The sequence below is a fragment of the Lithobates pipiens genome, unplaced genomic scaffold (genome assembly GCF_037356315.1).
Source record: "Lithobates pipiens isolate NorthernLeopardFrog02 unplaced genomic scaffold, aLitPip1_a1.2 Scaffold_23, whole genome shotgun sequence".
NCBI classification, from domain to species: Eukaryota; Metazoa; Chordata; class Amphibia; order Anura; family Ranidae; genus Lithobates; species Lithobates pipiens.
In genome coordinates, this window is record NW_027507785.1 from 309,031,163 (window position 1) to 309,046,994 (window position 15,832).

Here is a 15,832-nt window from a genome sequence, read left to right on the forward strand (position 1 = left end):
AATGGACCAGTTAATTATGGCTGCTTAGCCCTGACCACCATGGGCAGTTTATGTGCCTCTGTCCTCTCCCCCTGCCCTCCTTGCCTGTCAGCTCTGTGTGTGAGCCAACCCTCCCCTTCTAGCACCGTGCCGAGCAGTGTAAAAAAAAAATGACTGGCAGTATAACTAGGTTTTGTTTTTACATACTACAGGCAGAGATTCTGTGCATTGCCTTAACAGCCCCTTTAAGGCTAGCCTGTGTACGCATTAGAGGTCTCATTTTGCATTCCATCATGGGAAGTTTCACCGAAATTGAACTCCGACTTGTTATAACCTTGGGCAAAAAGCGCCAAGCCGAGCATAACAGGTAAACATTAAACGATTCGTAATTGTCATGTGCTCTCAGCATCTGCGTTTGTTGGGCACCTTACCAAACTAAAATCCAAAGTCCAAACTAATTATTTTTGTGCTTCGCACATGGAATAGTTGCATCTTCTAGTCAGGTTTTTTTTAGCGTTCTCATCTAAAAACAGCAACATTTTATATGTTTACATAGGCATCTGACATTTAGCTGCATAAAATCATAGTTCAAAAAAAAAAATCTGTGTCTATAGTAATTTAAAGTTATTGTAAAGTCTGATATTAAAAAAAAAAAAAAAAAAAAGTTAGTTATACTTGCCTCCTCTGTGCAGTGGATTTGCACAGAGCAGCCCCAATCTTCCTCTTCTTGGTTCCTCTTCGGTGCTCCTGTTCCCTCCCTCCTGTCAAATGCCCCCACAGCAAGCAGCTTGCTATGGGGTCACTTTAGCTGAGCTGTAGTTTGGCCCCACCCCCTCTCCCGATTGGCCGACTGACAGCAGCGGAAAACCAGCCAGGAGGAGAGTCCTGGATAGCTGAGGCACTCATGGACATCACTGGATAGAGATGGGGAAAAGGGGCAGGCTGCTGCACACAAAGAACTTTTTAGCTTAATGCATTAAGATAAAAATTCTTCTCCCTTTACAACCCCTTTAAGTGAATTCATGTAAATGCATGTACAAGCATAGATTTACCATTCTGGGACTGAAGACTGAGCTAGGAGGTATACAAACTGAGCTAGAGAAATGCAACAGATGTGAACAATTACACGTCTGAACTAGCGATGCACTGACATGGATACTGGTATTGGTGCCAATAAGCATTGACACGAGGGCTTGTACAAATGCTCAAATACTAAAACCAATCCCTTCAGACTGTTCCCATTCACAAGATAGCCAAAAGTATTAGGATGTCTGTCTTTACACACAAACTTTAATGGCATCCCAGTCTTAGCCCTTGTACACACGGTCGGACATTCTGCCAACCAAATCCGACACTGTTGCATACACACTGTCGGACCAAGTTGTTGGAAAATCCAATCGTTCAGAACATGATGTTATTTCGTTACGACGGGACTACGTTCGGGCTAGTAGCCAATAGCTTTGGTGTAGGAATTTGATCTGAGCATGCGTGGCACTTTGTCCGATCGGAATTCTCTGCACATGATTGGAGTATGTCCAATCGGACCAGTTTGTCGGAAAATATTTCCAACAAGTTGGAAAATTGGGTCCGACGGAATCAGTCCGATGCATACCACACACAGTCGGATTATCCGACAACACAGTCTGACAGATTCTCCGACCGTGTGTACAAGGGCTTAGTCCGTAGGGTTCAATATTGAGTTGGCCCACCCTTTGCGGCTATAACAGCTTCAACTCTTCTGGGAAGGCTGTCCACAATGTTTAGGAGTGTGTCTATGGGGATGTTTGATCATTCTCCCAGAAATGCATTTGTGAGGTCAGACACTGATGTTGAATGAGAAGGCCTGGCTCACAGTCTACACTCTAAAGATGTTCTATTGGGTTGAGGTCAGGACCCTGTGCAGGCCAGTCATGTGCCTCCAACCCAAACTCACTCATCCATGTCTTTATGGACCTTGCTTTGTGCACTGGTGTGCAGTCATGTTGGAACAGGAAGGGACCATCTCCAAACTATTCCCATGAAGATGGGAACATAAAACTGTCCAAAAATGTCTTGGTATTCTGGTGCCTTAAGAGTTCCCTTTGCTGGTACTAAGGGGCCAAGCCCAAAAAAAAATAAAATAAAAAAAAAGTAAACTTTACACATATACACCATTTTTAGTGAAGGGGAAAATATCCATTAACAAGTACTTGAGAAAAAGCATCAATACTACCAGTCTTAAACTGGTATTTGTGCATCCCTAGTCTAAACATACAGCACTTAAAAGCAGAGTTCCGTAAAAATAAAATAAAAACCCACGACAGCTACTGCCGAGAGGGGGGAGAGACGATCTCCCTTCCGGTGCCACAGTGCACCGGGAGGAAGTGGGAGCTGGAACCCTCAAACACAAGGTATCTGCTACCCCCCCCCCCCCCCAAAAAAAAAAATATAAAAATAAAATCCAAATATGGCATAAGGGGGGGGGGTTCCATTTTTGGGTGGAACTCCACTTTAACATATTACACGTTTTGTTTTTTAAATGCATCAGTCTTCTGCCAGCAAGATCCTGCTTAAAGAGGGATTCCACCTAAAAAAAAAAAAAATTATTAAAAGCCAGCAGCTATAAATACTACAGCTGCTGACTTTTAATAAATGGACACTCACCTGTCCCAGGGTCCAGCGATGCCGATCGATCGGCTCTCGGCTGCTGCCATCACCATTCTAGGTGAGGAAATCAGGAAGTGAATCGGCTTCACTTCCCGGTTCCCTGCTGCGCATGCGCGAGCCGCGCAATAGGAAATCTCCGCGATGTCACTGGGACCCGTGTGTGTCCCAGCAGACAGCGCGGCAGGGCAGGAAATGGCGTAGACTCCCACTGCCCAGAAGTGGGTGAAAATACCTGTCTTTGACAGGCATCTCCACCCCCCTCCCCCCTGAAAGGTGTCAATTGTGACACCGGAGGGGGGGGGGGGGGGGGGAGGGATCCAATCAGTGGAGGTTACACTTTAGGGTGGAATCCCGCTTTAAATATCCTTAGACAGGATCCAAATAACCAGCATTTAACCATGTGCTGCAAGTTACACGGGCACTTTAACATTATTGCAAGAAAACTCATAACTGAGAAGTGCAGCTGAAAAGCTAGAAAAGGTTACACAAGGTCTTCCAATTAAATAATCGCACCGCTGATCAAAAATCTCCATTATCTAGATGTCAGCTGCAATCTCCAGTCCAGCCTTTTGGGGGAGCCGGTCACCCACCAGTCACCTGCAGCTACTAGAAAGTGTTGATTTACAGTGACTAAGCAGATCACACCGCCTGATGCAACCTTACATCATACAGATCTATACAACAGTCATCACTGGCCATACAGAGCCCGCCCAATCCTGCTGGTTCTCTATAGGGCTGCACACAATCAGCACTTGTCAGGCGAGTAGGAATTGTGACAGCGGATGTTGCTGAAGTTCTTGATCTACAGGTCTGGCCACAATACAGCAAACCTTACTAGTGCTAGAGAGCAGCGATTAGAATCCGAGAGTCTTTTCCTGGAAGTCCTATGGACTTTGTCTCCTATGCCATAGGAGACAAACACCTGGAGTGGCAATCTCATTAAATATACTTGAGGGTGACTATTCTTTCATCACACATGGGTTGGAAAACTCAGCAACTTTTGTTTCCAACTCAAACAAACAATGAAACAATTAGAGCTGGAAAGTTATAATCATCAAGAGACGGCAATTCCCACCTATGTGTTTTTTTTTGTTTGTTTTTTGTTTTGTTTTGTAATACATTAGCCTGCTAGGGACCTGATCTCTACCATACTGGAAAATCCACATCCAGCTAAACACCTGGGGTAGTTAACAGTGGCAATTGTCCCACAGAATATACCAGATGGTGACTATTCTTCCATCATGAATGATCAGAAAACTCAGCAACTTTCATTTCCAACTCTAAACAGGACAGTTTGTGCTGGAAATTCTCAGCAAGGGACATTTCCCACCCATGCATTTATTTAAAAAGCACGTAAACCATGGTTTTAAGTGACACAAGCCAACATCTGTGCCACACGTATTGGCAGAAAAATGGTCATAGCCGTTTTACGCACCAAAACGCATTAAAGACTCTACTGATAGCAATGGCATCTGCAGGAAATCCAGCAAGAACGGATTCATAGGTGGCAATTTTGCCCAAATGATGACGAAGAACTCAAACGCATGTCAGGATTTGTGGTCACTCAAGAGTTAAACGAGCGGGGGTGGAAAGCTGTCAGCTGGACAGCTTCCAAATCCAATCAGATACATGCACTGCTTGTGGGGCCGGGCCGACTGTCAGAACACAAAACTTGCAGTGGAAGATTCATCCATCTGTGCTGCGTAGCGTGGATGGAGGAGTCTATAGGTATGGCCAGCTTAAAGTGACACTTAAGGTTCTTTTTTTTTTCCTTAATTAACAAACATCACTTACCTCCACTGTGCAGCTTGTTTTGCACAGAGTGGCCCCAAACCTGCTATTCTGGGGTGCCTCCCCACATCAGATAACCCCCTAGGAGAAGCTCTCCCAGGGGATTACCTTGCAGGCGTGCTCCCGAGTCCAGCATTCGGTGTCTATAGATGCCAAATGCAGGACTCGGGCCCTGCCCCCCCCCCCAGCGGCTACGTCATTGGATTTGATTGGCAACAATGGGAGCCAATGGCTGCGCTGCTATCAATCTAGTCAATCAAGAGCCAAGAACCGCCTAGCAGAGAGATGGCACATCCCCGTGGGACAAGTTTGAGGGTTCAGGCAAGTAAAATGGGGAGGGGGGGGGGGTAATCGACAGCGCTCTCTCTCAAAAACACACAAACCTTTACTGTCCCTTTAAGGCTGGCCACACAGAATGAATTCCAATGAGTTGCAGGAAAGAAATTTGCTTGATTTCTCCATCAGTGTTGACAGGGGAATCCCTCCTTTGGAGTCGTTGTGTTGCCCGAGAAATCCATCCCCACCAGGAGAAGACCATGAATATTGCTAGTGTCCACAACAACCACTAGCAATACTCCAATGTAAAATCCAGCTGGTTGGACCCAAGTTGAGAATCCAACTTTGGATTATTGAGCCTGCCCATACCTGATTGGAATCACAGCCAGTCCCTGCTGAATTGGCCAGCTTTAGTGCCAGTTTACCAGGATCGCACATCAGAGCCTTTGTGTTTGTGCAGAGATGCTGCGGTGCCATTAATTTTAAGTGGTACCGCATTGCACAAATAAGCATAGGAACTTACCATTAGATAAGTCACAAAAAAAAATTATAATTCATTCACAGAAGCATCAACCCCTCTGTTTAGCGCTCCGGTAGCTTTTTTATTTTTTCTCCCAGAGAGCGGTAGCCAGACCTGGACGTGGATTTTGAATGGGAATACCATGCCCCAACTACAAACCTGGCATACGAGGCAAAGCTCAATATACTTGAATGGTTCACATTTGGCAGCGATACTGCCCAATGAATGCCACATGTACCCTGATATACAAATGGCACTCAGTGCACTGGCAGTGGTCTTTAAACTGTGGCCCAGATGTGGTAATTTGCTTGCTTTAACCTGGCCCTTGGGGCATATTGATCCCACCGACACCAACGATAAGGCACTACCTTCCACTGATGCCAGGGCATTTTCTTCTCCCATTGGCCACAGCGCAACTGGCCCTTTGTTTATAAAGTTTGGTGACCCCTGCACGAAAGGGGACGCATTTTTATTGTAGTGTTCCACTACCTTGCATTCCAAAACATGAACATGCACTTTTCTATCAGGGCAGTGCCACACAACGCACATTAACCCACAACATAAGGCGCTGTGAAGAAGTCGATGGAAGTTGCCATTTAATTGCCAACTAGCTGGAAGTGTGACATCACTGAAAGTGTGATGTCACCAATCACACAGCATGACAATGACTGACGGCTGGAGACACACGCGGTGCTGCAGCAGCTGCCTGTCATACATCAGGGGGTAGGCAACCTTTTGAGCAGTGTGCCAAAAAAGGTTTCCAAAGAAATTGAATGTGCCGATTTTATATAAATAAAAAAAAAGTCGCACTCAGGCTGGGTTCACACTGCTGCGGGGGGAGATCCGGATGTGATTCGCACCGCAAATCACATCCGATCTCCGTAGCGATGCGAGTTCAGCCATACAGATAGTATGGCTGAATTCGCAGCGCTCCCGCAGAAAACTCGCACGGGACCCTTTTTTTGGTCCGCAACAGAATCGGATCGCATGGGTGTTCACACCATGCGATCCGATTCCTGTGCGAGTCGGCAGATCGCACTGCGATATGCGGACGGATCTGGGGGCGTGATTAACATAACATTGACACTCCCAGCCGTCCGCATAGGGCAGTGTGAACTGCCGGCGGGAGGTGTGCGATGCGGGAAAACGCCACGGATTCACGGCGTTCCCGCATCGCAGCGGTGTGAACCCGGCCTCAATCACGAAGAGGATTAAATGTGTGTACTTGAGTAGCACTCACACCTCAGACCAGCCCCAATTCCTGCAACTCCACACCTCAGATCACTGTCACCCCTGTAACCAGCCCCCCCCCCCGCTCATCTGCAACACCCCCCCCCCCCCCCCACACACACACACACACACACACACACACACACACACACACACAACTGTCCCCTCTGCACATCTGTAACACCACCCCCCCTCCCATCTGCCCCACCACTGTCCCCTCTGCCCCCCACTGTCCCTTCTGCACATCTGTTTCACCACTGTAACCCCCCCCCCCCCCCCGCTCATCCTGTCTCCTCTGCCCCAACACTGGACCCTTCTGCAAATCTGTCCCGCCACTCTACCTCCTAGCTCATGTGTTCTATTGATGTACCTCCTTTCTCATCTGCCCCACCACTGTACCCCCTTGCTCTTCTGTCCCGCCACTGTAACCCCCCCCCCATATCACTGTCCTAACACTGAACCCATCTGCCCCACCACTAACTTCCTGCTCATCTGTCCCACCAATGCACTTTTCACATCTGCCCCCATCACTGAACCCCCCAGTCATCTGTCCCACTGCTGAACCCCCTTCTCATCTCTTCCACCATTGTACATCTGTCCCACCTCTGTACCCCTCTTCTCAACTATGATATAAAGAGATGAGACACATCTACCTGTCCTGGCACACTCATCCTGCTGACTCGCCTCTCACATCCAACCCACGTGCTTGTATGGGGTGTATGGGCACTTCCCTGCTCTGTTGACCCATGCTGCCTACCCCCATCATACACCATACAATTATCCACAGATTATAAAGTTATACAATCCTCCCCTCCCCCAGCTGTCCGCTCACCGAGTGCTCCCCCGGGCTGTGCTGTTTGAAGGTGGTGGACAGGGAGATGGGGGGCACCAGCGCCAGAGAGTTCCATTGTTCGGGCTCCTGCCCGCTGTGGATGGCCTCGGTGGCGAAGTGTCGGAAGGGCTCCAGGTAGCCCCGGGTCACACAGCCGCTACGTTCCAGCTTCTCCATGGTGCTGATGTGCGGAGAGGATGCGGCCGGTCCGCCTATATGAGCAAATCTCCGGCCGGGACGGACTATGATTGGCTGGTGCTGAAGGCGTTGTCCCTGCTGATGAAGGATAGGAGGAAACAAACGTCACCGCCCCGCCCCCCTGTGTGTGATGGAGTAATAGCGAACGGAGGAGGGCGGGGCCGGAATGATACAATGTTACCGTATGATGCAATAATACAATACACCGCTACAGGTGGAGAGGATACAATCATATATTACACGGCATAGTATTGTAGAGACAGTCAGATGATACCAAATAATATCATATTATACATTCCGATTCTATAATACCTTACCATGTAATCCGATCATATAATACAATAATATAATACCATATGATACAATATTATAATACCATATGATACAATATTAAAATATAATACAATGTGATACAATAATATAATACAATAAAACCCTACCCTACACTATCCTACACTACTCTACACTACCTTTTTCTATACACACTGCCCCCCTTTAACCCTACACCCCCTTCCTGTATACACTTTCCCCTTTAACCCCTACACCCCACCCTTTCTGTATACACTGCCCCCTATAACCCTACACCCCCTTCCTGCACAAACTGCCCCCTTTAACCCTACACCCCTTCCTGTATAAACGGATCCCTTTAACCCTACACCCCCTTCCTGTATACACTTTCCCCTTTATTCCCTACACCCCACCCTTTCTGTATACACTGCCCCCTATAACCCTACACCCCCTTCCTGCAAAAACTGCCCCCTTTAACCCTACACCCCCTTCCTGTATAAACGGATCCCTTTAACCCTACACCCCCTTCCTGTATAAACGGATCCCTTTACCCCTACGCCCCCTTCCTGTATAAACGGATCCCTTTACCCCTACGCCCCCTTCCTGTATAAACTGCCCCCTTTAACCCAGACACCACCCTTTCTGTATACACTTTCCCCTTTAACCCTACACCCCCCTTCCTGTATACACTGTCCCCTTTAACCCTACACCCCCTTCCTGTATACACTTCCCCCTTTAACCCTACACCCCCCTTCCTTTATAAACTGCTTCTTTAACCCTACACCACTCTTTCTGTATAAACTGCCCCCTTTAACCCCAACACCACCCTTTCTGTATACACTGCCCCCCTTCAACCCTACACCCCCTTCCTGTACAAACTGCCCCCCTTCGTGCACACACTGCCTTGTATAGACTATACCCTCCTGTGATGTGTTTTTCCCCCTCATTGAACTGACCTGAGCTGCCTTGCCGGACAAAATGAGCAGCACACGTCTACATTTCCTTCAGTTGGATTGCCCACTCAGTCCCGCAAGCGGGCTCAGTACTTCCACGGTTCCACCTGTCAGCAGAGTCCGTCCACCCACTCCCACAGGTCAATGACAGGGAAGGATGAGCTCTGGTGTGGTCACATACTCCACGTGCAGAGCCCGCCAGGAAGTCACCGCAGCGCTGCGCTATTTTACAGGCAGTGAGACATTGTCCGATCTCTGCAGCCGCGCATCGGGGCAATGTCTCACTGCTTGAGATTAGCGCAGCGCTGCGCCAACTTCCTTGCGGGCTCTGCACGTGGAGCATGCGAACACGCCTGAGCTCATCCTTAGTGACAGGAGAGGGGCCCAGCCAGGCACAGCACGTCCTCCAGCTGCCTCTCCAGCCTGTGCCTGAACTCCTTCATCTCGGCTTGCAGCCCATGCACGGTCCCCTATAGTGGACATTCCCTCTCCTCCTCTGCTACACTCCTACGGACCGGCCACGCCCACATCTCCATCCTAGGCTCCATACTGTTGGGTGACTACTGGAAACTCAGCTCACTTCTGCTCTGTGTGGGGACAACGGCTCTAAAGGTGACATCCACCGGGGAAGAGGAGATGACAGGAGAGGAATGTGGCACTGGCTATGGATGCGTCCTAGGTGGCAGTGTGCCCTAGTCGGCTGCCTAGTTCTCCTTAGTGGTAGCCCCGGCCCTGACAGCACAATACATATATTAGCTATTTTAACTTCTACAATGCTTGGGGTGTCTAAACACTGGGGGGGGGGGGGGGGGGCATCAACACTGCAAGAGTTAACTGTTGGTTTATGCCTAGGGGGACTGGGAAAAGCTGTTTTACTTAAAAGAGAAGTTGGGCCAAAGCTTTTTTGGTCATACTTATCTTGTGGATCACCTAATTGTGCACTCCTGTGACCCAGAATCAGCTGGCAGTGAACTAAAGTTTGCTGCCCACTGCCGGTAAAAGCTGCTCCAGGCTCTGGAAGGATCCCCCACCATATTGTCTGGATCCCCTGTTGTTCAGGTAGATCTCCACCTCGGTAGATCTCCACCTCTTTAAGGTTGCCTATCCCTGCTCTAACCCCCTGGGGACTGACATGGCAGCTGTCTTGAAGACTCACCACTGTAAACAATGACCTAAAAATTACCAAGCTTCCCCTGTAATTACAGGAGTTTCTCATTCTATGGACATTCCTTTACAAGTGACATGAAATCAATGAGAATGTAGTCTATTTAGTCAATAAAAAGTCTTAAAAAAAAAAGACTATTACAAATGTAGCGGAACCCATGTAGGGGCAGCTGGTACTTGTGGTCCATTTCTCACCTTGCACAGCCAGGCACACCATCTTCAGACATTCAGGAGAAGGAGTCACGAAAGCAGTCCAAACACTTTGTATTTTTATATTTTATTGGGGGAATTAGACTTGGATAGGGATAGGGTAATTATGGGATGCCAAGTTGATTGGAAAAACAGTCAATGTAGGAACTGAGAACTATATACACCTCCGCTATATACAACTTCCTCTCTTCCTCCAGCACAAAACTTGCTTGCAGACTTTGACTCCCAGGACCAGCTACCACTTATATGCAAGCCTGACAATGGCTCAGCCAGGCACAAAGCAAATGCCCCTTGCAAGCAGGGGCCCCTCTGGTGTAGTAAAAATGTGGTAGTTTTTAGTGCTAGCTGTCCCACATGGCTGCTGAGCCCAGTAGCAAATCTTTAGGCCCTGCCAGCCCTCCTGGCTGCAGCTGCCCGTTTCTCCACTGCCCATGTCACCACAGTCCACCCTACTGGCTCTGCACCCATCTCTGACTGCTTACACCCAGTCCTCCCAGGTGTGCCTCCCAGTCCTATTGACTGTGTGTCACTCACCAGCCCTCCTGGCTGCAACTTGTAGTTCCTCCTGGAGACTTGTCTGGCAGTGCTCTCCTTCTGTCCTCTCCTTGCCCCCATGCCGCCTGTCCAGGACTCCTCCGTGTGTTTCAAAAGGGTCCTGTCTGCACCCGAGCCCAGGCTCGAGGTCACTCCCCCAGACTGGGGAGCTCCCTCAATGACCCCCTAGCATTCCATCTCCAGCTTCCACCCGAACAACTCCTCCCCCAGTTGGGCTGACCCTGGGTATTTGAGCAGGCTGCCCCCGCGAATCCAGGTTGGGGATTTGTCAGGGATCCTCAGAATACTCAAGTAGCTCCATCTTACCTCACCCTCCTCTCTTTTCATAAAGTTTCAGTACGTTCTGGAAATAAGTGGGAGATCTAAGAGATGCTACTTGGGAGTCGTCCAGCTCTCCCTGGCTTTCTGCCAACCCAGGAATCAAAACACACAGGCCTGGCAGCCAGCCAAGCCTGTTTAAATTTGCCTTCCTAGAGGCGATTCAGTTCGCATTGTGCACTATACAAGTATTTCATTCATTCATTCATTCATTCAAAAAAAACTCACTCTCATACCTAGCACTACTAGAGGTTGCTACTCTCCACCCTAAAATCCAGCCAGTCCCTTGGCTGGGAAATTTACAAAAAAAATAAAGAAATTGTCGCAAGGGCATCCCATAAAAATACAGTTTTGGAAGGGGAGACGGGAAAGAATCGGGGACGGGGCTATGCACAAATAAATACATACATATATAAAATTGCATTTTGTTAGTATTTTATTCTAATGTACACTTAACTACAGGTCCATGTAGCTAATAACAACAAAAAATAACATCACATATTGGTCAGAGCACCCCCACAAAAGGGAAGTCCTCTGCCAGCAGGATTCTTGACTCCACCCAGAGACGGATGAACAGCCGTCCCATCTGAACAAACCCTGTGGAAAAGGACAAAAACAACATCCTACTCTTAGACCCAACCCCTACCCTGCCCCACCCTCATAAATGATCTCATGAAATTACACTGTTAAATGTTTTATGCAGAATTAAGTTACGAAAATAAATATTAACAACAACAACTTTATGGGTGCCCATCAGTGCAGCCTCATCAGTGTCCATCAATGTAGTGCCCATCAGTTCAACATATAAGTGTCCATCAGTACAGCTGACTTAGGACTGCCTTGCCGAGGACTGCCAGGAAACATGCACCACCCCACTCATTATGCCGCGTACACATGACCTGACTTTCCAGCAGAAAAGATCCGATGGACTTTTGACGGAGTTACGATGGACTTCCGAACGAACGGATTTGCCCACACATGAACGGACCAAAGTCCGTTCATTTTGAACATGGAGACGTACGACGGGACTAGAAAAGGAAGTTCAATAGCCAGTAGCCAATAGCTGCCCCTCCGTCATATTTGGTCTGTCAGACCAGCATACAGACAAATAGTTCTCCCGATAGGAATTGATTCCGTCGTACAGATTTGAAACATGCTCTATTTCTAGGTTCGTCAAAATTTTTGAAGAAAAAAGTCAGATGAAGCCCACACACGATCGTAATATCCGACGGAATGATCCGTCTGACCTTTTATGCCAGAAAGTTTGGTCGTGTGTACGTGGCAGGAGGGGGGTGGAGAGTTGTGGCCCTACAGTATACATTGAAATGCTTGCGCTGTGAGCCTGCGCCAGTCGGGCAGTGGCTATTAGAGCTGCCCGATTCTGGCTAAAATGAGAATCACAATTTTTTTGCTTTGAAGATAGATCGAGAATCTCTCACGATTCTCGTTGGCGCAACATCATCTTTCACATTAAAACAAAAAAAAAATTGGCTAAATTTACTGTTTTTTTATTTTTTATTATTCATTGAAGCATATTTTTTCCCAAAAAAATTGCGTTTGAAAGACCGTTGGGCAAATACAGCGTGACATAAAATATTGCAGCAATTTACATTTTCTTCCCTAGGGTCTCTGCTAATATATATATTAGAGGTCGACCAATATGGGTTTTTCTCTGGCCGATGCCGATATTTAGAAATCACAGCGGCCAATGGCCGATATATGATGCCGATTTTTTGGGGCCGATATGTTAGGCCGATTTTTATTTATTTATTTTTTTTACCCTTTTTTTTTCCCTTCATCTCATAAAATCTAAGTTAGACACCTTTCACACTGGGGCGTTTTTCAGGCACTTTTGGGCTAAAAAAAGCGCCTGTAAATTGCCTTCAAAATGGCTCCCCTGCAGTCTGTGTGAAAGCCCGAGTGCTTTCTCAATGAGGAGATGCGCTGGCAGGACGTTAAAAAATCCTGCAAGCAGCATCTTTGGAGCGTGTAACCCGCTCCTCCACCACTCCTGCCCATTGAAATGAATGGGCACTACTGCTGAAGCGCATGCAATGCGATTTGGCAGCAGCGCTTCACAAGCGCATTTAACCCCTTCCTCGGCCACTAGCTAGGTTATAAGTGCCCCGCTAGCAGCCGAATAGCACCGCTAAAATGACGGTAAGGCGCAGCTAAAACTAGCAGCGTTTTACCGTCAACGCCTACCCACTCCAGTGTGAAAGCAGCCTTCAGTAATAAGTGATCCAGAAAATTTCTTACATTTATTAAACAAAACAAACCTCCAATCAGTTCACTTGTATGTATAATTTAGATAAAAAAAAAAAAACTATATATTAAATACACAAAAACAGGTACTCAAAACTTTTGGACAAAAAAAAGGGCTAACTTTACTGTGTTTTTTTATTTTATTTTTTTAAATCGGTGTATTTTTTCCAAAAAAAATTGCGTTTGAAAGACCTCTGCGCAAATACCGCGTCACATAAAATATTGCAACAACCGCTATTTTATTCCCTAGGGTCTCTGCTAAAAAAAATATATATAATTTTTGGGGGTTCTAAGTGATTTCTTGCAGAAAATACAGGATTTTTACTTGTAAGCAACAAGTGTCAGAAAAGATTTAGTCTTTAAATGGTTAAACTGAGAACTCCTACACAGGGAGTTCAATCCATTGAATAAGAAACATTGTATCTCTTTGATCTTTTCTTGGCAGACTGCCCAGAGAGGAGGAAAGTGGCTTCACTGTTAACTTTAGGCAATTTAAATTGACTTCTATTACAGAAGTCTTTTGTAAGTCGCGCTGAACATATAAATCAGCCTTTTTATTAGCACAATCGGCCCATGCCAATTAATTAAAAAATACCAAATATCTGCCGGCTGATATATCGGTCGACCTCTTATATATATATATATAATGTTTGGGGGTTTCATGTAATTTTCTAGCAAAAAATATTGATTTTAACTTAAGAAACAAGTGTCAGAAAAAGATTTAGACTTTAAGTGGTTAAACTTCCTGTATTTACACAATTGTTTAAAAACTGCCTGGATTTTATTTTTCACACAGAAGTTTCTCTCTTTGATCTAAGAAGGAAGAGTTAGTTACAATGTTTCATGTTGGAAACTTGGCAGACTGCCCAGATGTTTTCTTTTGACAGCTGAGTGAGAAGATAAGTCTCTCCACTTGTTATATGAAAGAATCGGTATTGTCAAGGGGGTTGAATCGAGATCATGATTTTTGAACGATTAATTGTGCAGCTCTACTGGCTATACAAAGTAAGCAGCCTGTACTGGTGTGTAGCGGCACTCATTCCCAGGACAGCACAGTTGAGGTGGGATGCCTCACAAAAAGGTGGGACAGTTAGCAGCCGGTATGGAATCCCCGGCAAGCTGCTGGGGATTCAGACTTTACTGCCGGCCCTGTCCACACTCGCTCTCAGCATATTTCCACTCGCCAAATGTGAGCAGACGAGTGTAAATTTTGAGGGCTGCCTTTATGACTAATGCCGCGTACACATGATCAGAATTTTGGTCGGAAAAAGCTCTGATGGTTTTCCCGATGGAATTCCAACGGGATATCGCTCAAGCTGTCTTGCATACACACGGTCACACCAAATTCTGACCGTCAAGAACACGGTGACGTACAACACGTACGACGGGACTAGAAAAAGGAAGTTCAATAGCCAGTAGCCAATATTTCCATCTCATAGTTGAACCTGAGCATGCGTGAGTTTTTGCGTGTCGGAATTGCATACACACTAACGCATTTTTTAGGATAGGAACTTTTTCCAACAGAAAAATTGAGAACATGCTCCCAATCTTTTGCTGGCCAAAATTCGGCCAGCAAAATTCGGCCAGCGTACACACGATCGGCCAACCAAAAGCTCTCATCGAACTTCCGATTTATGTGTACGCGGCATAAGCCCCGGTGGGGCTGGGCGAAACGCATCAAAGGGCGTAGCTATCAGGAAGAGCTGGGGCTGAGGCCGCTATTCTCTACCTATACCTTGGAATGGATCAGTGTGTGGCATTGAACCACGAAAGATTCCTATTTCAGGCAGTTGAGAAATGTGGGGACCCAAAGGAAGAGTTTTAAAAAAAAGATCCACTCTTCAGCAGCTAGACTGGTCGTCTCATTAAGTTGTTGTGATGGTTTTATAACAAGTTATTACAACTAATCTGTTTTTACCGTGGATATTATGTTGGTGCCACTGAAATATATAACAAAAGCGTCTCGCTCTGACACGTGAAACGCCAGGATGGGTAATTACGTTGAGGCATTCCTGTTCTGTCACTGCATCTTCTCATGTTCTGTGTCTTGGAAATAATCCGTAGGGCACTTCTGCACAGATTCTGCCACAAACACAACCTGGGGTATTTGTCCTCGGGCTTGGAGTGTCCAGACTAGTTAGCCCTGTTACACTGATGTGCTCAGAGTGTAAACAGGCTCATTAGGGAAAAACAAGTGAAGAATTTGTCTTTGGCAAGAGTTCTGGACGACACAAGGAAAAACATGCAATGAGGCACCGCTGTGAAATTCTAAAACAACTGAATAGGGGATGAATGGCTGTGCAGTGAAGGGTTTAATGCGCACTTCTTATTCTACAACAACTAACATTGTTAAGTAAGCGGTGGCGGCCCACAGAGGGTGGGACCAGTGTTCTGTGCGTAAACTAGTATCGGGTCCTGCCATCTAGTGGTGCCAGGTGGACATTGCATTCTTTTCTTGATTTCATAAAACAATTGGATGTTGTCCCAGATAATGGTCTCATTAAAAAAGTTGTATAAGCTCGGACTTTACCCTTGGGTGATCTAGCGCATACGCAGTTGGCTGAAGAATAGATACAGTATCAGAATGTGGCTGTAAATGGCATTCAT

General features: G+C 46.6%; 1 protein-coding gene across 1 annotated transcript in view; it reads right to left on the reverse strand.

The window, feature by feature from the left end:
- Positions 1–7,482, reverse strand: part of CTH (cystathionine gamma-lyase) — a 30,064-nt gene extending 22,582 nt beyond the window's left edge. Inside the window, exon 1 of the mRNA XM_077450483.1 lies at positions 7,275–7,482. Within this exon, the coding sequence (XP_077306609.1) occupies positions 7,275–7,451 (177 nt within the window). The 5' untranslated portion in view covers positions 7,452–7,482. The remainder of the gene's footprint in view (positions 1–7,274) is intronic.
- Between the last annotated feature and the right edge of the window lie 8,350 nt (positions 7,483–15,832).